This window comes from Varanus komodoensis, unplaced genomic scaffold, assembly GCF_004798865.1.
Source record: "Varanus komodoensis strain SLA01 unplaced genomic scaffold, ASM479886v1 scaffold30, whole genome shotgun sequence".
Classification (NCBI taxonomy): Eukaryota; Metazoa; Chordata; class Lepidosauria; order Squamata; family Varanidae; genus Varanus; species Varanus komodoensis.
In genome coordinates this window covers 10,759,490-10,784,741 of record NW_025335762.1, presented here as the reverse complement: position 1 = coordinate 10,784,741, position 25,252 = coordinate 10,759,490, and the positions used below count along the sequence as shown (strand labels likewise).

The following is a 25,252-nucleotide window of genomic DNA, read 5'->3' as shown; positions in this document are numbered from 1 at the left end:
AGAAAGCTTGCTTGTACCTTCTCTCTCTCTCTCGCACGTGCATGTCATGGAAAACCATAAATTTCCAGCAAAATCAAGGACAGAGTCAGGAAACCCCGGACCTTTCCTTCTTCCAGAGCTGGATTGCGTTGCCTTTTATATTCAAAGTTTTTTGCAACTGTATTATGCACTTGGCATGGAATGGCAGAGATTTCTGCAGCAATGTCTCGTGTCTGAGGGCAAACTCCAGTTGACTGATATTGTACCGCTGACTGGGGCCAAATATTGCTGGGAATGCAGTCGGCCATGAATGGTGACTTTGACAAAGGTTCTGCTTTGAGAGAGAATGAGCTTTTTGAAATGGGGAAACAAATTTCAGGAAGCTATCCAAGGGGTAAGGCTGGCTGGGTAGAACCATTAATAGGTGTACTTCCACCTGTAAGATTTAATTCTCCCCGCCTCAACCCCCCCAAAGAATAAACAAATCCTAACCACAAATAGGAAAGCAGCAGAGCCAAGAACTAAAATGAGATTAAAGAAAATCTAGGAGTCCATTAACATGATCTTAAATACTATTAAAATCACTGAATGGACTCCCCTTGGTACCTTGATGCAGCAGAGACAAGCATCTTAGTGAATTTGTCTAGTTCTGCAATTTGGCTATCATGTCAGAAAAGACCTTTCTCTAGGAGCTACCCACCTGAATTCAAAAGGTGCTGGCAGCCAATGGAGTACTTCTCACTCCCTTAATTAGCAAGGCAGGTTCAGGGAGAGAAGGTGGTCCTTCAGACCTCTCAGTCCCAGTTTTAAACTAAGAACTGCATTTTTATTCCAGCCTGGAAACAGATACCAGACTAGAAAGTTAATGGCAGCCAGCCTCAATTAACATTCTGGCATTCGTGTTCTGCCCCACTTGAAATTTCTGGATGCTTTTGAGTAACAGGGTCCTTTAGATCCAGCCCTGATAGCCAAATCTGAAACCTGTTTTCTTGGACGTTCAACAGGATTCTCTTCCTTTTACGTATGCTTCATACTTGCAGGCTATGAATAACAGTTATCTTCACTCAGAGCCATATAGACTTTCAGCCAGGAATTCATTAGTGCTATATTAGCTGGAGATGAATTAAACTCTAAAGAATTTATGACTTTTTTCTTTTGAAATGCTCAGCTTCGTTAAAACAAGAACCTTGGAGTTCAACTGTGATTTTAGATAAGAAAATTTCAGCTACATTTTATGTATTGATTTCACAACATCAGAATATAGTACTAATATTAGAATAATTGTTGGTTGTTTCCCTTCCGCAGCAGAAATAAGGAACCTCTGGCCCTCCCTCAAGATGCAGTTGAACTAAAGAATGCATAATCCCCGACCACTGGCCATGTTGGCCAAGGCTGATGGGACTTGGAATCCAAACCTCCAAGATGGCCACAGGTTTCCTACCTCTGTTGTGCAGACTTCACTTCAAACACTGCATGTCCCCAGAGGCTTTTTGTTCTTTAAACAGAACTCAGCATCCATGTCTGATTTGGCCAAAACTTTGCACTATGCTAGTAAAAGCATGAGGACCTGTTGCTTTGCTAAGCCAAGGTCCCTGAAGTTTCACCACTAGTTCTGGCTTAGATTTCTCTGGAGGGATTGAGTGTTGTTTATTCCATATTTGAGGATACCCCTTTCAGGCACTCATGGAGCAATTATCATGGTGCAAAATTAACTCATTGATGCTCTGAGGAAGATTCTGTGTCATTTTAATGGAATGTTAATTGGTCTAATGGGTTTAATGTCAACAGGATCTAATGAGCACTCCTCTAATGAGCTCATTTTTAAAGCCTGTTTTCAAAATGTGCTTTATTAATAATAATCAAAGTCATTCTCTTATCTAAAACATAAACAACACCAAAACTTCAGTGTAAAGTAGGATTAGGGTGGGGAAGAGGGAGAAAATCATAAAGCATCTGCATATGTTCTAAAATAAAGGCTTTTTCTAAAAGGAATGCCATTCCCAAATCACAGTGCCTATTTTCAAATCAAAATCAGGTACAACATAATAAATATAAGAGCCCTGCTGGACCAAACAAAAAACCCGTCTAGTCCACCATGATAGTTCTCATTGTGGCCAAGAAGATTATATCTCCAGAAGGCCCATAAGTAGGAATGGTGAAGAACTCATTGGCTTACACTCAAGCACAATTTGCAGTGGGAAAGCCATGCATTTGCAAGATTGCAATGCAAAGCAAACCAAAATGTGTTTGACGATGTGCACACATTTTGACAGTGTACCAAGAAAAGTGCATGCATTCCTGAAATACACACAAACACACTTGGTCTGTAGGTTGGCAGTTCTGTGCCATCACATGAATGCCTTGCAGAACATCCTATCCTTCATAGCACTGCTCTGCTCTTGTAAACTCAAGATTGTGGCTGGCTTTGTGAAATCAGTCCGTCTTACATTTTGTCTTCTGCTGCTGCCTTCAACTTTCCCTAGCATGATTGTCTGAAAAGAACATGAATAGTATTTCTATATATTTTTCCACCTGTTCTTTATTTCCTCTTAGTCAGATAGTAAGTTGGTCTTTCAGCATTCCTAATCTTGGTTTGATTTTTTTCTTTGACTTCTTGCATCTTCTGAAAGTGGTTTCTTCTTTTACCTTTTGTTCTATTTCTTTGCACTGCCCATTGTAATACTTCTTTTTGTCTCTCCATGATAGTTGCTGAAAGTTCAGGATTCTGACACGATTTCTATTACCTTTCACTTTTGCTTCTCACATTGGCTTCCTACTTTTGTGTTCCAGCTACTATGATTATCAACATGTCATGTTTTGTTATGTTCTCATTTCCCCTTGACACTTGCATGAAAGTTTTGGTCTCTTCTTCAGCCTCTATTGTCAGAGGGTAGATCTGAATGATGGTTATATTGCTAGGTTTTCCACAAATTCTGAGTGATATAATTTGGTCAGACTTTGCATTATAGTCCCTTTCCTCCTCTGCCACATCTTGCCTCAGTATTAGAGCCATTCTGTTTCTTCTGCGTTAGACCTTTCCAGAGCAAAACATTGTATCTGCACAACCGAAAATGTTCCATTACAGTCCACTTTAGTTCACTAACACCAAGAACTGTGGTGCTTCACCACTTCATTTCTGGTTTTACGGTTTCCAGTTTGCATTGGTTCATACCTCTTATGTTGCACATTCCAACTGTTTGTGTTGCACGGCATCAGATGTTTGTTTCATCTCTGTGAATGTCAGCCACTAGGCTTCCTTTCAGATTGGATCTAGTTGTCCCATTAGCAGCAGCATTATTTGTACTTGTCCTTTCCCCCCGCAGTATCTGGTTGAACACCTTCTGGCCTGGGAGTCCCATCTTCTGGAACTATCTCTTGTTTCATTTTGAATGAGGCAAGTAAGAAATATTCCGAAGTGGTTTGCTATTGCCTTCTTCTGAGCAGTACTAAAACCAGAGTTAGCTTGAGCATTTCTGCCATTGTCTGTGAAAGATCTTCCACCAGTGTTGCCTTCGACTACCGTTGTTGTTCAGTAGGTGCCCTTCATGAGTTTCTCCAGTCCCATCACCATCACAGAGCTCCATTCTCTTCTGCTGATGTGACCGTTACTCCAGAAGACAGTGGAGGCACATTAGTCCGGTGTCTCAGCTGTGACCATTCTACCTTGGTGACACTAGAAGACCAGTCTGGCTCCCTGGTGGCATTGCTCTTGGCTTGCCTGACATTCTCAAACCTCTTTACCACATTAAGGTGTGCATCCAAGAGCAGGGAGTCAATAGGTACAATTATACAAAGCATGTTTCTATGTTTTTATATGCCCCTTTTCTTTCTTTTGTGACATTTCTGAGTTTCACCAGGAATCAGTTTGACCTAGTTAAGTATAGGCTCTGTGTTTTAAAAATAACCCTTCACCACCTTAAACAAAGGAGAGCTTAGAGCCACTCCCACTGAAATTAAACTGAAAATCAGCAAGAGAAGATAATTTAAACAGTATTCTAAAGGGAATGATCTGAAGAGCTTTGGTACCCTAGATATTAATTAAAACAAACTTTGGAAACCTGGGAAAGCTCCTTTGTTGATGAAATGCACTGAAGTCCCAATATTTTTATTCTGTCATCATTCTGGCAAAAAAGACAGGGTAGAATAGATAATTTGTGAGCCTCCTCCAAAATTTGGGTTTCTTTTCACAAGCTTACATAACACTCAGTGATGTACAGCTGAACATGCGGACTTCCTTTATTAGAAAAACAGAAACAGAGCAAGTCAGAAGGGTGTTCCCCCAGGCCATCTAGTCTGACCCCCAGCTCCAGCCAGCTTCACTCATGACATGCCTACTATGTGCACATGCCTGAAAAGTGCCATAAGCCCATAGATATAATTTGAAACAAAAGTGAAAAATCCAAAATATTTCTAAAAAGGTCTAAAATTTTGAAATTCTATTAATAAGTATGCTTTCTCAATACAATAATTCTCTTACTTTTTTCAGTCAAACTTGGAATTGGGTCTGCCTATGCTTGCCACCCCCAAGCAGAAGGGCCTTTTCAGTGGTTTCCTCCTGGTTATGGAACAAGTTCCCTACTGAGGCCCACAAGGCACCAACCTTAATATCTCCTGCAGGGCATCTCATTAGTTTCCTGGGGATTTGTTAGCTGTTTAAACAGGTCTTAAGATTTACTGTGTTTAAGCTACTGTAATTTTTATATGTGTTTTAAATTTGGTTTTACATTTTTGTATGGTGGCCTTTTAATTTATTAATTTATTTTATTTATTAAAACATTTTTATGCCGCCCCATTCGCTGAAGCCTCGGGGCGGCTTACAACAATAAATTAAAACCACATAAATTAATGATGTTTTCAATTCTGTTTGTCTTTTATACTTATTTTTATGTGCCATTGTAAACCACCCAGAAGGCTCCGGTTCCAGGGCAGTGTAGACATTAAATAAATGGAATGTGATGATGCAAACAGTTACAGCTGTTGCACAATTTCTAACTCCTCTTTTCTTCTGTACCAACTGGTGGTTTTTCCCTCTCTAACACAAAATAAATTTGTCCCGTTTATCTAGAGGTGCCTTTTTATGTCCGGTATGAGAGCTTATGTCTCAGTACCCTACATCAGATATCATTTCCCATTCCTTTAGAGATGGTGCTTCCTTCCCCCCATCCTTCTGCTCTTAGAATCCAAGCTGGAGCCAAGCTGTTTGCAGTCATTGTACAGGCATCACTCTGCATGGGAACCTCTGTGAAGGAAGTTCTTCCCGTGTTGTTGTGGCAGCTGCAACCACACAGCTGTAGCTTCCTCATTCAATATTTGAGTAACTGAGATGGAAAAGTGGCAACAGGCCACATGACAAAAGGGTTCCTGCAGAAGCCATCTTGGCAATCCAGTCATTGAACTGTTGTCTGTGGATAGGTCCTTGTGGTGTTAAAGCGGAGGAAGCTGATTGTGTCTCTTAGGCAGAGCATCCCAGGGGTAGCTGTGCCTGACAACGACCCCAGGCTTAAATCCTTTGCTGTCATTTCTGCCTCTGAGCACAGGGTCTAAGCTAGGATGGAATGACAAATCGGATTGTCCTGTCTTACCCCATCATTGGAGTGCTGCATTGGCATCTACTTCAGAAGGGTTAGTGGCTCTCTGGGCACATAATTCAGAAAAACAGTGTGTTTCAAAGAAGCCAATGTTTATCTCACCCATAGGTTTTGGCAATGCCCAATGGCTGGCTCATCTGGGGAGGAGATAATACTATGGATGAACTTACTGAACAAAAAAAGTTCTTTAATGAGCATTGGATGTGCATGCTCTTCTCAATTACTTACCTGCTTCTTCCGACTTAGTGCCGGGTCAGTGTGAATGGATTCTCTGTACTATTTTGATGACTAAAAGGCTAATACTACAATACTGGAGGGGTAATACAATGGGTGGAAGACTTTCAATTTTTAAATGGGTGGTCTCCAGGTGTAATTTGCAAATGGACAAATATATGGTCTGTTTTTGTTGAAGTCTATGCACAATTATGCCCAAGATGAAGATGATGATAATTACTATTATGATTTCTTTTCAGTATCATCCCACTCTGGGCAGTTTACACAATCCATAAAAACTGATGATAACAATGCAGTAAAATGTCAGAAAAAATAAGGAAAACAAACTTTGAAACAGTGAAAAACAAATGATAAAAGAGACAATGCACAGCCAACACAGAGAATGACAAGAACAGTGACTCTGCAGTCACCTGGAGATTCCCCTCAAGCCCCTGGCTTGGCATAAGACAATATTTTATCATGTATGGAATATATATGGGTATTTTTTTCTTTGTCTGGCTTTTCATAATGGATTAATCTGATGAAACTGCCTTCATTTTTTGGAATGTGTGTAGGGTTGGTACTACAATTACGTAGAGTGAAGCAGCCACTTCAGGCAACACATTCTGGGCGGAGGCAACAAGGGGTTGCGAAGTGCTGTGTTTCCCATGCAGCCAGCGCCCTGCCCCTTAAGCTAGCCTGCTCCCTTTGGATGCAGTACCGCAGGCTGTCCCATCATCCAAGCTGAAGACAGATTCATCCACCAGCCCAAGCTGCTTTTCTACATAGAATGGGACAGTGACGGCCATCTTGCCCTTCCGATCAGGCCACAAAGCATCATGGGCCACACCTGCATATGCATGTACATGTGTGTGATTTGAAGGGATGCTTTTTCATCATTTCAGTTCCTTCCTCTAAGCTGAACTTTCTCCTGCCAACAGGTTCTAGATGTGAATCAATCCCATGATGCAACATGTCTCCCCAGCGCCAGCTCTGACAATGATGGCCACACAGACCGTACCCCCTCCCCCTTATCAAGAAAGCCAACAGGTGAGTGTGCTGGAGAACTCCTGTCCAGACCCCTTTTCACCATTTCACAGAAAGTGTTCAGCTTGTGCTTTAGAGTGCAGCAAGAGCAAAAAAGGAGAGGAAAAGCAGAAAAGTTATTGTGTGTGCTTCTACATATGATGATCTGTGTACAAATTGTTTGTTTCATTATTTCTATAACTGTTCCATATTGCATGTTTTCTAAGTGGTTCAAAAGCAAATGCAGCTTTGAAATAGGGCATGGAAAAGTAACAGCTATTGAAATTTAAGCACAATTAAGACATACATTTTAAATGGTGGGGCCTCATCTGAAAAGGCTGGAGTGATTAAAAAGGCCTGCACTTGGCACCACGATTACCACAAAGAAGGTGCCAAGAGAAATTCCCTGAGAAGGTTGGTCCATAAGTAAGGACCTATTACAGAAAAGACCTTCTTCCTCATTTTTGCCTGCCTCATTTCACAGAAGCATTTGGAGCGGGGCCTCCAAGGACAATCTCAAAGACCGGGAAAGTATCTATCAGCGAATACATTTTTAGACAATCTGGTCCCAAGCCACTTAGGGCATCAAACATTAAAACTAGCACTTTATATCAGACGCAGAAATGGAGTGAGGGCCAATGCAGCCTGCCCCCAGCCACACTTATTCACCCACCCTGATGCACACACGCATTCACACTCACTGCCGCTCAGAGCAATCCCACCTCCCTTAGCCTTTCCATGCTGGGTGCGGAGAAAGGGACTCTCTTCTGCAGCACCGAGCACAGAAACGCTCTGTGCTGCTGGGGAAGAAACACCGAAGTTGGTTGCTCTGCTGGCAGATTTGTTGGGAGGCAGAATTGGGGCAACAGGGGAGGCTGAGAGAAGAAAGAGGAAGTTCCAGGCTGACGGGGGAGCAGTCGTCACAGCGTCTGGCCCACAAGCAAAATGTCTTCCACCCTGCAAAAAATATGTTTGCAGGGATCTTCAGGCTTGTGGGGAGTTTCGTGGGAGGAATTAGGGTGCACTCTCTGAATGTCAGAAAGGCACTTGCCTAGAGGGGTTCATGCCCCGAGGCTTCGGCAAGAGGCGGCATAGAAATGTTCTAATAAATAAATACATGACAGTCCAGGGGATTTTGTCTTGGTTGAAAAGGGAACATGAGCCACATGTTGACTATCCACTTATATAGGTAGCTTCCTGGGTAGGATTTTTGAGGACATTTCAATGAATGTGTTTAGGAAGAGGAATGCCATTCACTTTTGCTGTTCTTTGCTAATATTTGTGCATAAATAACTTACATAAGAGGGTAAGACAGCATATAATTGTTTCCACTGATATTTTTCCCAGGTGGGTGATGCAAGAAGCATTGCTGCTTTAACCACAGAGGGTGGTAGGTGTTGTTTGGGAGAGAGGCGGTAGGAATGCAAGTGAACAGAGTGGTTTTTACTCTTTTTCACCCTCCCTCCTCCTCCTCCTTCTTTTGCACATTTATACTCCTCATTCGCTCCCTGTACATCTACAGAGTTTACAGTGCATTTAAAATAGGGCAAAAGAGAAAAGAGCTGCTCGGGAGAGACTACGGAAGGGATAGGGAATTTAATCTCTTAGAATTCCTTTGGGGACAGCTCCTGTAAACCACTGCCAGTGGAACCAGTGATCAGGGATTTGGGGGCTGTAGTCCAAAACATCTGGAGGGTACCATGTTGCTCCCCCGATGAGTATTCATGTTTTCCCCCAGATAGTCAACTGCCACCCTGCTTCTGAGCCAGAGCTGGCACTCACACTAAATCCTGTCAGGTGCCTGCCAAGACCTCATCCCCACAAATGCCCACTGACCGGAGCCCCCTGGAGCAGGCCCTGCTCATTGCCCTTGTGACCCGCTTGTCCACCTACCTTTCGCTCTGGTTCACAGAACACGGGTGGAAAGTAGGAGCAGCGCTGGATGTTGCAGCCTCTAAACGGGGGCTGGTTTGCATGCCATGACCACCTACTGGGGTGAGTTGTCATGATGGGCTGGCTCTTCCGCAAAGAAACTGCAGTGAGCCCAACAGACAATGGGGCTCGTCATGGGTGCGTCACACCTTCCCTCTCCCTTCTTCCCCCTTCGCTCTCCCTGCAGGACGCTGTGGGAGGAGCAGGTCCCCTTCTCCTACCTGCTGTGAAGTTGTGCCACTTTGGTTTGCCACTACTGTTTCTCCCCTTAATGGTGTTTAGGAAATCTGGCAACGTCCAGCATTTGAACATCCACCAGGTTCCCCCTCTGAGTGCCACACTGGCACCTTGGAGGGCTATCAGAAGCTGCCCAGCATCGTCCTAGTTGCCCTGCACCCAGAAATGTGCACACGCAAGAATGTATGTTATTTTCACTCCCATTTGTGTGAACACACCACGTTTGCTGAAACACTAAGGGGAGCAGGTGCCTTTGCTACACTTTGCAAGTGCTCAGGGTAAGCTTGCAAACCTCCCTACCACCACCAGCAGCAGCATTCAATTCAAAAAAGGGGATTGGTTAAGAGAAACCCAATATTTGGGTGGGAAGGGAATGGGGGGGATTTACCCCCTCCTATTCTAAACAGGACCCTCAAATTTTCATTCCATCCCCCTTCATGAGGAATCTACTTCTGCACGTTTCCCTGGCCCTCTAGGGGCTGAGGAAAGGTGCATGGTGCACGGCCTCCCTTTTGAAAGGAGAAAATGAGTTGAGTTTTCTGAGAGGAGGCTATCAAACTCTGTCTCTCTTTAGAATGAGAATTTAAGGGCCATCTTGGGGATTTGCACTCAGTTCCTCAAATCCCCCACTTCTACTATATGCCAGTTATCTGAGTATTGGAGTCTCAGTGAAACGGCACTGACCAGCCACGCAGGCAGAAGTATGCAGAAGTATGCAAAAAAAAATTGTAGTGACAGAATGAAGACAGAATGCTTACTATTGGAGGGAAGGGCAAACAGGATGGAGGTGGATAGAATGGAATGGTGCATCCAGGTGTATTCTTCTCTAAATACCTGCTTACGTTGTAAGACCTGCTGGTGAGGCTTTTCACTGGACCCACCACCATCACTGCCACTTTTGGTGGATGGTGGACCCTTTGAGGGAGGGTCTTCTTCGCGGGTGCTCCCAGCCACTGGAAATCCCTGTTGAGAGAGACTAGGCTGGCTTCTCCTCATTTGCCTTTCTGCCAGTAGGCAGAGATCTTCTTCAAGCAGGCCTTTGGCACATCAGTGGTCTGTGGCTGAAGTGGAGCTATGCCTACTAGCTGGGTACTCCTGATTTTTTCGTTGTTGGGTTTTCAGTTGCGCTTTTATCGTACTTGTTTTTATGATGGGTCTAAGTGACAAAGAGACCATGCTTGGTTGGCACGTTGACTCTTAACAGGAGCTGCTAACTGTCTTTTGTCATTGTTCTGACAATGCCACCCACCCTGCTTGATTAAAGCTCATCTAGTCAGAGCTGGTTGTCTTCTTTCTCTCCCACAGCACCAGTGTAAGTACGAGAGAGGTTCAGAACCGATTCTCCCCCTTCCCTCCCCCACGCTCCTGGCTCCCATGTAACAGCTGGTCACCCTGTTGCTCCCTTGAAAAATGTGGGCTGGGAGCCTTAAAAGCAGTTTGTCTCTTGCCACTGGAGTGAGCAGCAAGGCTTTCTTAGGCTGGCATTTGAGTGGCTCGAGAGAAAACGACTCAGGGGTGGGGAGCTGGAGACTGGCCTGCTGAAAGGAGACACGACTGCATTCCCAAGCTAATGCCCTCCTTAAAGAATTGTAAAAGATACAGGCCCGTAAAAGACAGCTGTGGCCTCTCAACAGCTGTAGCACATACCTGCCCCACTCCAGCCGTATCCTGGCAAAGCCCTTGGGCAGACACATTTGAGCCACTCACTGCTAAAGCCTCAGGGCTTTTTATCCAGGGTCCAAGAACAGGATTTTACAATTATTCTGGGCACCGCTCAAGATTGAAAAACTAGATTGCACCCCATAGAGGCAAATTCAAGAGGCCGGACTGCTGCTCCGTTGGGCGGAGTGAGCGAGATGTCTCAGGTGCTGAGGGGCAAGGAGGTGCTTTGAGTGCAAAGCTCTGTATGCCACATGTGGTGCACAGTGCTCCTAAGCTGAACAACTTCCCTCAGACGTGGTCTGGGATGCTGCTTGTCCTAGTGCTGAGCTGAGGCCATCTGGTAGCTCAGTCAGCCTCTATGGGAGCCATCTTGTTCCTTGCCCCCGGCAGCAATATTCAAAGCAATGGGTATTTTGTGACTGTCATGGGGGAAGTGACATCACGATGACTTCAGCACATTGGTCTCAAAGATCAGGCCTATATCCATTCTAGGCGGGGATTATCAGGCTTGCATTGATACAAGTGAGGGTCACATCTGAGATTATGCTTTTTCTTCTCTGTCTTTGAGGTCACAGCTACACGAAACTGGGTCTTGTGGAAAAGTTCTAAGCATTCAGGAAGATCCCTTCGACCAGACCCTGGTCAAGGGCTCTTTCCCAAGGTGGACAGCCAAGCACCAGTGGGAAGACATTAGGGAGGTGGGCTTTTCCCACTGTTCCTCAAGCAGACGTGCCAGCTCTGATCCTGGAAGGAGTCTGTGGCCAGTCTGTAGTCCCCATGAAGAGGAGGAGGAGCTGCCGCCACTGCCGCCACCGCTGCCACCTCCATGAATTAGCCTAACCCCCCTTTAAAGTCACCTAAACTGGGGGCCATTGTACCTTCTAAAAGTACATCCCATTGTTTAACAATGAACCCTCATTTCACTCTGCAGCCACATCCCTTGCAGATTTGCCTTGTCAGGATGGGAAAGGGAAAACAGTGCAAACAAATCCAAATTAAGGGCTATTCTTACATAAACCGGATTATAATACCCCAGATTGGTTATCAGGGGTAATAAACCCTGCTCCCATTTGTGTATATTATAGAGAGGATGCCTAACTCTTGGACATCACAGTCTGCTCAGATCGGTTTCTCCAATTCGGATGAGGTGGAAGGGACAGAAGAGGAAGAAACTTTGCAGTTTCAGCATTACCAATTTAATTAGATAAATTAATGGAGGAGGAGGAGGAGGAAGAGAATGAGGACTCTGCCAAGGGCTACTGGAAGGTCCTTTAGTCCTTGGGTGATAACCTTTTTACCCATGGAGAGGTACTGGGATGATATGTCAGGGCTGCACGTGAACAGGGTCAAAGCCAAGAATGAGCGATTCATCTCTTTTCTGCCATCCCATTTTCTCTTTCTCTTTTCATCCCAGCCCTTCAGGCTGCCCGGAGAGGGACAGATCACAGTTGCCAGAGGGCTGAATGGATTGCATAAAAGGGGCTTTTTAAATTAGGCCAATACCTGCAGGTTGCCCACCCTTGTTATGTTCTGATTCCTACAGAGCTTTTGTTGTAAAAGAGAGATTGAGAGAGAGAGATGCCACCACTAAGGGAAACCCTTACCTTAGGCTTCTGAAGTGCACCTACCAAAGGTAACACTGACAATTCTGCTCATCATATTAAATGTGTAGACTAAACAGGAGATACTCACACACACACGCACACACATTCTCCAGTTCTTGCCAGCCTAGTATAACTTGATCATATAAAGCCACCTCCCACCCCAGAAAGGCCCAGCTGCTGAAATTGGGAGGATCTCCGCTTCCATTCATTTGTGGACATGGTTACAGGCGGGAAGATAAGCTTGAAATGTAATTGCAACTTGTCTTTTCAGGAGCCGGTAATTATAAGGTATCCCTGTGATACATTAAAATTCTGGAATATTTTGCAATCTAACCGTGAGCAACATGATTTTATCAAAACTTCATTTTCTGTCATACCCAGGCTGTTGCCAGCAATGCTGTGGCCTATAATTCATGATTGCCGCAGGCTTATGTGTTCTCCACTCGTTCACGTTTACACCAGTGAAGAGGAGAGCGGAATCTTTCACATCCAATTCTAAACAAACTGCAGCTTCAGTCTTTAAAAAACATAGTGAGAGGAGGCTGGCACACAGAGCTGTGCTCTTCCCTTCTCCCCGTGCTGGTTTGGTCAGCAAAGTGACTGTCCCAAGGTGAGCTTTCAGTCCGAAAGGAGACTGCACCCTGGTCTCCCTACTCCACCGATAGGCAACCTGCTGAGGGCATCATCATCCATGCGCCCCAGCCAGCATGGCCAGTATTCAGGAAATATGGGAGTTGTAGTCCCATAGCCATCACCACCATCAATTCATTGCATTTATAAAGAGGTTACCTACACCTCTTCTAATTACCATGCAACAGTTTCTATTGCTATCTTATTTTATTATCTTATTTTCTCTAATTGCTTGAGGAGGCTGCATATGCAGAGGAATTTTACCTATTTAATATTTCAAGAAAATTACTGGTTGCAGCAGTAGCATACAACAGCAAGAGAAATAGTGGGTTTTTTTTTTTTTTTGCAGACTAACCCACTGCCTCTTCTGTGCTCCAGTCCCGATCATTGTTAATCTGAATATGCCTGGTGTGTCCTTTTTTACATTTTGAAAGCACTGCTTGACACAGCAGAAATTGTTTCCTTCTCCCATGACATGAAGCCCTAGGACCAAAGCAATCAAAAACACCCAGGAAGAAAAGGCCTGACTGAGACAAAATAGGGATCAACATGAACTGAGACAATTACCATGCATATATGGCTGCTGGAAATGCTGAGCTGACTTGGTTTTCGCAGTCCAATAAAGCAGAGGGAGAAAAAAGAGAGAATGCATTTAGTTAGGCTATTTCTATGCCACCCAGCAGCGAAAGCTCAGAGCAGCCTAATCCTTCCTTCGGAGCAGCCATGCACTCTTTTGTAGATGAAGAACACTCTTGACAATTGGGCACACCTTTCGGTAACTGCCATGTTAGGACAAAGGATTCTCCATAGCATAGTTTTCTGATCACATTCCAGGTTGGCCAACACTGCAAGAGACAAATCTCATTTAGTGGTCTGTTTAACATTTCATCATCAATGTTGGCTGCCAGTCTCTAATTTTCCCCTGCTGCCCCACAGATGCTTCCCGAAGTTGCCCACCTTGATCTTGACCAACATGCTGTTCCCAATAAGAGGCTTCTAGGAAGGTGGCTGTGAAGACAGCCACTCTTCCGTATGGTTTACCTATTTCTTTGATTTGTTCCCCAAAGGCTGGTAGCCAGTGAAGCTGCTGCAACAAGGGAGCTCTCAAGCAGCCCTGGTCAACAGTCGGGCTGCGGCATTCTGGACAAGCTGAAGTTTCCGAACTGCCCCACACAGAGTTTTCAAAGGCAGCCCCACATGCAGCGCCTTGCATCAGTCTGGGCAGAATATAACTAGGACATGCATGAATGTGGCAGGTGCAGGCATCTCTAGGGACGGGCACAGCTGGCTCACTAGCCCCGGCTGTGCAATGCATTCCAGGCCACCTCTGAGAGCAGGCATCCAGCTTCAGATCCAGAGCCACAAGTTCACCCATCGTGCAAGTCTGAGTTTGCAAGAGGGTGACAGGCAGAATCCCTGCTCCATGATCTGCCCTTTGTCTGACCAGGAGAACCAAAGTCTTGATTTCGTCACCCTCATCCAGTCCATGATCAAAAGCAGACCCTGAACAGCTTCCTGTAGCATCTGCTGTTCCTATCTGAAGACCAAGAGTCCATTTTAGTGGAATGTAACCTCCAGGAATTTGCTGCATTCTTTCCAGTGCCATCTCAGCCAGTGGCCATCAATCCCCCTCTTGTGGCATCAGCAAATTCCATGGGTTAGCAACATGCTGCATGAAGAGGTACTTCCTCGTTTCCTCTTTGCTGGTCCAGGGCACTGTTGTTCTGATGCCTGTGAATATTATGCTTACCATTGCGGTACCTCTGTGGAAAGCAGTATCTACATTTGAGAAATAAATGAGCATCAAAAGCTGGTTTATATCAAGCAGATTGTTAGTCACTGAACTCAGGATAGTCACAGCTGACTGGCGGTGGCCCTCTGGGGTTTCAGGAGGGGGTCCTTCCCAGCCCTGCATGGAGAGGCCAGGGACTTGCTGTGTGCAAATCTACTGCCACCCAGTCTCACTGAATGAAACGAGCTCTATATGGTTCCATTCCTTTTGCATCCCTCTGTTCCTGCCCCGAGAGTTGAGTAGCATACACGGCCTCCTCCCAAACCAGCCCCGCAGTTTCTCCCCACTGTTATCGGTGTTATTGCTGCTATTTTTGCATTGCACATCTGCCCTGCCTTTTTTCCTCTTGTGAAGAACCCAAGGCAGCTTACATAGCACCCTTTTATCCCCACAACCACCCTGTAAGGTGGGTTAGGCTGAGAGGGACTGGCCCGAAGTCTCCCAGTGAGCTTCATGCCAGGAGGAGATATGAAGCTGGATTGCCCAGATCCCCAGACCAGCACTCAAACCAGCATGCTCAGTTAGCGCCATAGCTAAGCAGGAAATTGAATCCATGTCTCCCTGTGTTTCTTTGTTTAGTCGCAGAGTCGTGCCCAACCCATCACAACCCCATGGACAACATTCCTCCAGGCTCTCCTGTCTCCACCATCCCTCGGAGTCCACCCAAGCCCACACCCACTGCCCCAGTGACTCCATCTAGCCCCCTCATCCTCTGCTGTCCCTTCTCCTTTTGCCATCGATCATTCCCAGCATCTTCTCCAGTGAGTCCTTCCTTCTCATTAGGTGGCCAAAGTATTTGAGTTTCATCTTCAGGATCTGGCCTTCTAAAGAGCAGTCACGCTTGATTTCATTGAAAATTGACTGGTTTGATCTCTTTGCGGTCCACAGGACCCTCAGGAGCCTTCTTCATTCATGTTTCCTTGGTTCTTCTTTGATGTTCCACTAGTGCAGGATTAGGGCTACTTCTTGTTTTTCTTGGTAAGCTTCTCAGTGTTAACATCTACATGGTAGGTATGGCAGTGCGAACAAGCCTAACCACCCAAGACTATTAGAAAGGGGTAGTAAATTTATTTATTAGATTTATATCCCACTCTTTTCTTATGAACGCCAAGCAGCTTATTGACATAAATATTAATAAATATTTTATTAATATAAATTTATTGATATATATTACAATAATTATAATAAATAAAAATAAATGTTCATGTGTACCAAGATTCTCCAAACATCACTCACTGCAAGTTTCTCCCCAGTTTGCACTAGTGGTTGCAATCTGGATTCATTTTTAATAGAATAAAATGCTACAAAGCTAACACAATTGGCATGAATTTGAAAATTATGCAACCCCTCCCCCATTTATATAGATTTCCAGAGTTGTGCAAATTTCCCCCATAGACGAAAGCATGTAATGCCACTTTTTTCCAGAGATTCATGATTGCAAACTTCTTTCCTTCACAAAAATTGAGTATTTTTGAATGCCAGCAGATCTTCAAGAATTTACTGTGTTCTCACTGTTCCTATGGTGTTTAGCTGGGAATAGCTGGCCTTGCTAAACCTGTTGAATTGCACCACTGCAGTTGGTTGGACATTCAATTTCAGCTCACTTTTATAAGAACTTGTCAAACTCTGGAAAAGTCTTCATTTACAGAACATAGAATCATAGAATAGTAGAGTTTGAAGGGGCCATGAAGGCCATCGAGTCCAACCCCCTGCTGTTGCAGGGCACCATGTTACACCATCCCATATTATAATCTGGTTTATGTAAGAATAGCCTTTATTTATATTTGATTATTAGATTTCTATTCTACCTTTTTTCTTACAAAGAACTCGAAGCAACTTATATCATTCTCCTCCTCTGGCTCTCAATCTTATCCTCATAGCAACCCTGTGAGGTAGGTTGGGCTGAGAGTTTGTGACTGACTCCAAGTCACCCCGCTGGCTCTGAGATCCAGTCCTGAGCTGAAATGTTCACCTACGATCTGATCTGGATATTGTTCCAGACTACGCGACTGGGACAATTCCTATCTGAATGCTCAAGCCAGCTAGACTTGAAATGTCAGCATGAGGATCTCGAACAAGAAATGTCCCAGTTTTACAGAATATTTCTTGCAGTGTTATCCTCCCAATGGCACTGCAGAATGAACACCAGCAACGTCCCACAGATCTTAGATACTGGCTAGTCTTGCTAACTAATCAAAATGCAGGCTATGGATAGTGTTCTCCATACTGCCATCCAAAGTGCAAACATCAGTAACACCATGGAGAATACAAACTGGAAGCTAAGCAACGGAGCATGACTGGCTGGCTAAGCCCTGTGCTTCAGCATGTAACCCGAATGCCTCCTTTCCTGTTAATTAAGGCTAACAGCTTTAAATTGGTGGGTCTCGTTATTTTAGAAGAGCCTAACAGCTTTAGGATTAAGTTTACTGGCCTTGAATTGTTGGAATCCCTCCATAACTGCTACAACCCAGCAGCTGGGGGAAGTTTAGGGCTGCAGGGATTAGCTGTTGGCTGCATCAGAAACCTCAGGAGTTACAAAAGAATGCAGATTGAGGGCTAGTTAAGTGTGAAGAGCCTAATTTAATTCACATTATACTATGGATTAACAAATCGCAGCTGCTGAAAGGAGCCCCCATGGCTAGTCATGGTGCCAAACACTTTCATGTCCCAGGAGAAAGTGATCGCTGCTGCAAGCATTCATTTCAGATCTGGCTGAGGATTTGCGCAACAGCACTACCCGTGTTTCAGAAATGGAGCTCGAGAATCCTGTAACAGATCTGTGGCAATATCCGTATCACTGGAAAGCATTTCAAGTCGTTAAGAAATGTGATCCCCCAGGAGATATGTGATTCAGTTTGTTTGAAAGCCTTCAGTGCCTGATTCACATACCACGAAGATGGGTCAAAAAGTAACTGAATTTGGTGGTGTACTGCACACAGAAGCCTTGGCTTTGTGGGGGTAGATATGTTTATTGTTTCCCAACTCTTGGAAGTTGTTGATGCTTGCAATAATGCTGCAAAATATCCACCCATGTTGGTTAAAACTGCATCTTGGACACATGGCAAAACAATAATACACAACAACAAATTGCACGGAGTCCCTCTGTAATGTTGATGGACACGCAGACACTGCCTGCTGATATTCTGTCCCTAATTATTAGTGGAGCAATTAGCACTATGAGCGGTAGCATGCCTCTTCAGATTACCAAGTGCTTCTGGGGACATAAGAAACTGTTTTAAACTTTGCCAGACCATTGGCTTGTCTAGTTCAGTTGTACCTACACTGACTGGCAGTTAGCTGCCCATGTTTTCAGAGAGGGGACTTCTCCAGTGCCACCAGTAGATACCAAGAATCGAACCTGATAGCTTTGCATGCAGAGCATGTGCTCTTGCGAGCGAGCTGCCATCCTTCCCAACATGAACGTACTCACTGAACACTGCCTTCTGCCAGGCCAACCTATTTCTCCATCAAGGGTAGTATTTACTCTGATGGGTTGGACTTCTTCAGGATTTCGGGCAATGGCATTTTTGGCCCTGTGATCCATAGAGATCTTTGCTGGGTGAGGCAATGAAATCTTATCAACTGTTTCTTTTGCAAACACATTTCTGGAAGCTGCAAAGCTGAACACCCCAACTTTTACTCCTCCCCCCACCCCCAGCCTTAAGTCCTCCTCTATGCATGATTCTGTCCTCTGGATTTTAGCCATGTCCTCTGATGCTCTGCAGATTCAGACAGAACTTTATATTAATAGCCGTCAGTCACTTGCACTCCTTACGGAAGCTTTTAACTGACAGGTTCACTTCTATCAGACACTGAATTATAACTTAACAGGCTCAGTAAAGATTCCTAAAAGTCTAAATAAAAGCCCATCATAATTTACTTCAGCAAAGTTCATTCCTTGTGCCAGGTTTTTGTCTTCTTTTGAGCTTACGTTTTTCCCAAAGTTAAAAAATAACACAGACATGCAACTCGCCTTCCATACAGACCAAGCTAGCTCAACTTGTGAGCATTCAAACAAATCTATTTTGAAGCTTGTTGTATATTTTTCCAGAGAGATTCCTGGTCTTCCCTACCAGAATACATGCCATTAAAAATGTCCTTTCCATTCAGAAGTCCTTTCTTATTTCACTTGGGAAATGATTCTAGTTAATTATTTAAAACAATATAGTGTAACTAATAACATATACAAAGAATTCATTTTTATACTCACTTTATTTCCTGATGGGGTGGCCCTGTGTCCTGCTCATAGAGACAGTTCCCTATTTTGAAGGCGGTCCTCTGTTTGATGGCATCTCTAGGACATTTTCAGCAGCAGGGAAAGCTCCTGTAAAGCTCAGGCTAAAATCTAGAGGGAAAACACGGACATTGAAGCCACTAGCCTATGCTCCTTATTCATATCATGTTTCTAATTTTGCTCCCAAGTTGTTGTGGCGTATATAGCATATCTAGCATGTATCTGTGTGATTTGTTTTCTCTGTGCGCTTTAAGAGTGGTTCTCATGATCAGCCTTAATCTCCCTCTCTAGCTAACAGTGCTATTTAGTAGATTCACTAACATTAATCAGTCAGACTTACAGCAGAGTTGAAATTCCTCCGAAGACGTCTTTCCTCCCACCCTGAGGACATTTCTGACATATTGCATTTCCCAGCCCCCCTCCTACTGCATGAGAAAAAGAAAGGAATTTTTGCAACTCTTCCTTCACTTTTTATTTTCCTGCTGCCCACCATGTTTCCACTACAAGGGCCATGAATTGATACTATGTCCATGGCGTTGCCCAGAATACAAAACAGGAACCAGGGTGCCAGCATGGTTGTTGCTGTCACTGGCAACACACTGCTGAGCAAAACCCAAAACACTTAGGGCACAAGGTGTGAAGCTGGGGTTGGCAAGGATGCAGCCTTTAAAAAAAAAAAAAAAATCTGCTTTCCCTAAAATCTCCTCTGAGCTGAGCTGGCAGTCCATGCAGGAAACCAGTTTCCGCAACATGGAAAAGCTTAAGCAGCTGTGTTGGCTTGTCACCCCCCTTTGTATGTGGGTCACCTGCTGCCTGATTTACCCTCATTGGGCATGGTGCGTTGTGGAGGGTGCTGTCCCACACCTCCTTTGTGAATTCCAAAATTATAACAAGTCCAGCACTCAACCACCACACCACACCACACCGGCTCAACAGGTCTGCTTGCAGCTTTGGACTGCCCTTGAGAATGTAATGATGGGAATTGTCGTGATGAGTGTCTGTACTTGAGAATTTGTCACAATGCCATATCTAATGACATTGCTGGTGGTGAGAGGAACACTCACTTTCTCCAAATAACTTTGAGAAATTTCCTTCTGGACCCAGATTTTTATTTATTTACATATATTTATAGGCCGCCTATAATTGCCAAGGCCTACCTAGGCGGCTTACACTGTAAAACATACCAACACAGTAAAAACACATTAAAAATAATTAAAACATAATAAATTAAACGTCTATAAAAACAATTGAATGGGGACATAGCATACAGGCTAAACGTTTAAAAATTTCCTGAAAGGATATGTCTTTGCCTGGCGCCGAAAGGAAAATAGAGATGGCGCCAGGTGAATTTCCCTAGGGAGGGAGTTCCAGAGATGGGGAGCAGCAGCAGAAAAGGCCCTTCACCTGGTTGCCACCCCTCTCATCTCCCTGAGGGGTGGCTCTCACAGAAGGGCCTCCTGAGTTGATACGGGTGCAGATAGCCGGGCCCCAAGCCTACTCATAAGCAAGGTGGTTTTTGAGAAGCCATCTGCATACTACACTAGTAGCAAATTAATAAAAGGTTGACTTGATTAGCAAGGACCAATTTTAAACCAGGGGAACAGATTGTGACTGCTTAGCTCCCTTAAAAGGACCTAAGCAAGCAAAAGAAAATTAAAAAGATAGCATTTGAGATGCCCACCTCGCTAAGAATGAGTTAAATCTAGCTGAATTTTAAGGAAGGAAATACTTCTTTCAGTTTCTGAAAGCAACATCACATATTTAGGCTATGGTCATTAGCAAAATTATTTAAATACAATGGCTTAATCAGAGAAGGGGCAAGTGATTAGCTGAGCATGTGTTAATTGAAGAAAATTCATGTTAATAACATTTCAACAAAATTTAGAGGTTTGCCATTCAACATGTTATCGACCGTATTACCTTTACTGAGGTGGTTGCAAAATAGAGATTTGAGCTTTGTGAATGGTTCCAAATTAAAGTTAATGAGGGTCTAAAATCCTGAAATAGAAACTTGATGTCAAATACATTTTTATGGTTGTACATCATTCTGTTTATTTCTACAATCAGTCTGAAAACAAGTTAGCAATGAATAGTGACATGTAACAATAGAAGCAAGAAAGCTACAACCTTTGTGAACAATTGATTGAAAATGCCATTGAATTTGATGGGATTTACTTATCAGATATAATAGATCAGGCCATTTGACAAGTAATGGGGGAGTTTATTCAACAAATTCTGGATCCGAGTTGCAGCTATTATGATCAGCTTGTGATTATTTCCATGAACATGTAACTGAGAATATTCAACTGATATTTCACTAAGGCCTTATCAAATGTGTGCTTCCAGGATATAAACTGGAATGCAGTTCTCCTTAAATATTTCTACTTCTCGAAAATTTGCAGTGCCATTCTCTGAACAAAAATATGTCTCTAAAATGCATGGGGAGATATTAATGAAATACGCCCTTACTGCCTTGTCGGCCATGGAATGGGCCATGTCCAGTTGCGTACTTGTCCAGTTCTCCTCCGCCTGAGCTCTAGCTGTCCTCCCTGCTGCTTCATTGCCCCCAGCTCTGGTGTCTACCTGAGAGCTGGATGGGCTCTGCAAGGGAGGAGAGGGTGCTTGCGGCTGATCCTATCAACCACTCAAGCCATCTCCATATCCCACAGAGTGACCCAAGCATTGGCAGGAGTGCCTGCCATGCCACTGGGAAAGTTCCCCAGAACCATCTGGAATCCATTAGCCTCCAGGTGGACCAGCGTAATGGGTTCCCCTCCCTTGCAGGGGGAGAAAGTGGCCAAAAGCCCAAACCTCAAAAGGAATAGATCTGACCATGACAAAGGGACAGATGTTAGCCCCACAATTTTCAGGTCACCAACCTCCTGCCCAGTCGAGAAAATCAGGTCCAGGGTGTGATGTTTTCTGTGGGTTGAGCCAGTGACATGTTGGATAGCCCCATGGTTGTCATGGCTGCCATGAAGTCCTGAACCACCCTGAATAAGGCAGCTTCCTCATGGAAGTTGAGATAAAGCCCTTAGGAAGAAAAACATGTACAGGTGCCTTCCATGGAGGAAGGAGTAGGATAAAAATGTGCGAACATGTGCAGCTAGGCAGTTTTAGACCCTGGACTTAACGGCCACATATTATGAACCTTTCAACTAACATTTCTCATCCTGTCCAGCCACCAGTCCATGCTTTACAACTGTTTGTATATTCCTCATATTTAGAAATTTGTGAAACCTACTGGCAAATACTCCTCTGAGTTTACATTTTAAGCTCTCTGAAGTCATAGCACCATCATGACCTCAGGAAGAAAATGGAATTTGCTTCTGATGCCTTGTTGTCCTCTTCACCTGATGTTGTCTGGGTTGTCCACTCTGTGCCCCTCTGCAACCAGACTTTGGGGCCCTGGACTTTGGCCATGAGACTCTGTGCACACTACTGAATGGATGAACGGAGGACTGAATCACATGAAGTATTGGCCATAGTTCCACAAGCCTCTCTTCTGACTTTTGTTAGGGGCTTCTGGGAGCTGTGAGACCAGGGCAACCATACCAGCTTAGCAGTGCCTTGCTCAAGTTCAGAAAAGGACTGACAAGGGAGTCCAGACATTGCATGAAAGAAAATGACTGTGCATGGGGGTGGTGATTAACTGTTGTATGCAGGGAAGAGAGAGAGAGAGACACCATTTTGTCACCACGGGGTTTCTGTGAAGCCCACTTCGCCACCTCGTAGAGGATTTCTAAGATGAAGTGAAATCTTTGTGTTATGAGCCACGTTCAAAGTCGCACAGGCCTCTTTATCCTCATCTCTTAAATGTGTCCCTCTGGTGAGAAAGGTCACTTTGCAGAAATGATACCTTGGTGGGCTTTTTTTATGGCTTTTGGAACTTCTGTGTCATCGTTTGTTCGCTTCGCTGCTCCTCTTGGTTCCTTTCTTCACCGCCCCCTCCTCCAACCTGGACTCCAACACACTAAGTTGAATAGAGAGGGTGTTTTATAAAATGCAGCTCCATTTCCCATTAGCTGTTCCTTGAGTGTGACTTCTTTCCTGCTTAGGCAGCTGAAACTGGAGACAGAAGGAGGCAGTAGGGAAATGTAGTTAACTCTTCCCCATTCCTATGGGGAATTTAAAGGAAATTTTTGACACTGGAAGTGCTTCATCGTAGTCATTCTTTCCTACCAAAGTCTCCTGGAATTTTTTTCTGCTGGTGCAGACAAAGGCAGTAGAAGAATACTAATCAAAAGGAAATAGAAAGTAATGGCAGAATAAATCCACCCCCCCCAGCAAAAATAGACATATAATTTCAGGGTCAGCATAATTTCAAGGTCAGCCACACTCTCTCTGCTCCACAGCCCAAATGCCAGTCCGGATGCCTCTGGGCTCCAGTCCAGCCTTTCCCTGGTCCCATCACTTTTCTTAATCACTTATATCACCAACAGTGAAGGGTGGCTTCTCCTTTGTCCGGAGGACAGAGATGCACCCTGGCCCGTCCTTCGAGCTTTTTTGGCACTGTCCGTTGTGCTGAACCTGAGCGGCCGATAGGCGAGGAGAGGTATGCAGCCTTGTTCTCTTTAGATGTTTTGGATTTCGACTCCCACCAATCCCGGCCAACATGGCCAGTGGTTGGGGATTATAGGTACTGTAACTGAAAGCACCTTGAGATCACCAAGTAGCCTACCTCTGGCTTAAAGTGACAAGGTCCTGGATTTGAGGTACTATTGGATATGGGGATAGGGGATGAGCCTGAAACCCTTCCTTGGCTCAGTTTTTAGACTAAGCCAGAAAAGAAGTTTCCTTTCTAGAGACAGGAAAGGATAGCATTAGCAGGGAGAACAGAGGAGGAGAGAGAACTGCTGAAAGTCAAGGTTGCTGCAGAATTGTTTTTCTTTTGCCTTTCCTCTCATGCTTTGCCATGATATTCAGCCTAGAAAATATGCTATTGGGGGCTGAGCGCAGCTAATGCTAGCATAGCTTGTGCAATACGTCTTGTTTATCTGATTATGGCTTGGGAGTAGACTTAGTGGCTCCTGCTTTAATCCAACATGGCACCCTCCAGATATTTTGGACCAGCCTTCACCCGCATGGCCAATGGTCAGGGATTAACCTGTCTTAATGATTTAAGTAGTTTATATTCCATTTTAAATTATTGTAGAGAAAACTTGTAAGAGTGTTATTGTTGCTTGTAATATACAATATACAATATATACAATATATTTTATTGTATGTTATGAACTATAAACTATCCAGAGAGCTTCTGCTGTTAGGCAGTAAAGAAATAATAATAATAATAATAATAATAATAATAATAATAATAATAATAATAATGGGATTGGTAGTCCAAAGTTCTGGATGGCACCAGGAAAGGCTGACCTAGGCACTCTACAATCTGGACTGGAAAGGACTCAGTCCTTTGAGCAATTGGGCATGGATAAACCTGTCTTAGGGTCCAGGCTGGATTAAATGACCTTGAGAAGTCTGTTGCCCCTAACATACCATGTGGAAATATATCTGTTTGAAACAGACACCACTGAAAGGCTTCTTTGTGTTAATGTCCCATTTTTACACTGAGAAGCACAAATAGATAGGCAAGAATGGGCTTCCTACTTGGGCAGCTTAGCATAAATATCTTTTTTTGCCAACTGAAAGGCTGCTTGACAGGACTTTTCAAAGCCAGTGAACTGGCTGTCAGAAAAAAAAGAGGAGGACTGGATTTTATGAAAATAAAGAGGAAGCAATGGGAAAAACATCCTTTGAGAACAGAGCTACTGCTTTAATAATCTTCTGCTTCTGCTAGGGGCCAGTAATATTGAGCATAATCTCTGCAAATGCACAAGAGAATCTATCTTTTGAAAATTGGGAATCTGCATAAAAATCCTGTACTTCATATGTTGCTTTATAATAAATTAAAGCATTTCCAAGTGAAGTCATTTCCCTGTTATTTTGTCCTTGAAGTTCAGGGAATAAAGTTCTGAAAAGTGAATGCATGCATTAAATAGACAATATATTTTCTAATATATTGGGATGAAAGCTGGTTATCAGAACCCTGCCCAGAACTACATTTCTGCAACTCTAGAGTAAATTCAAGCCCTACAAAAGCATTTTCTGGAACTTGTGAGGGCTAAAACTGGGCTGGGGAGGGTCATTGATACAAGAGGTGGGCATCGCTTGACACCTTTGCTCTTTCATTCTGAAGAGAGCTTGTAAGTGTCTTCAGCAGCTTCAACTGTAGGGAAATTAAATGTCCTTCAAGGACCACCTTAGTCCTTCACATTGAAATGCACAAGTCTAACGAGGAGCCCGCATGTGCTCAGATGGGGTCAGACCCACTCAGATGAGTGCCCCACTCTGCTTC

The 25,252-nt window shown here is 44.1% G+C and overlaps 1 protein-coding gene across 13 annotated transcripts in view; it reads left to right on the top strand.

Moving 5' to 3' along the window:
* Positions 1-25,252, top strand: part of PKNOX2 (PBX/knotted 1 homeobox 2) — a 372,168-nt gene that overhangs the window by 242,187 nt on the left and 104,729 nt on the right. For all 13 annotated transcript variants that reach the window (XM_044437340.1, XM_044437344.1, XM_044437343.1 and 10 more), the window contains one exon: positions 6,722-6,830. In XM_044437340.1, coding sequence (XP_044293275.1) covers positions 6,744-6,830 — 87 coding nt within the window. In that variant the 5' untranslated portion in view covers positions 6,722-6,743. The remainder of the gene's footprint in view (positions 1-6,721; positions 6,831-25,252) is intronic.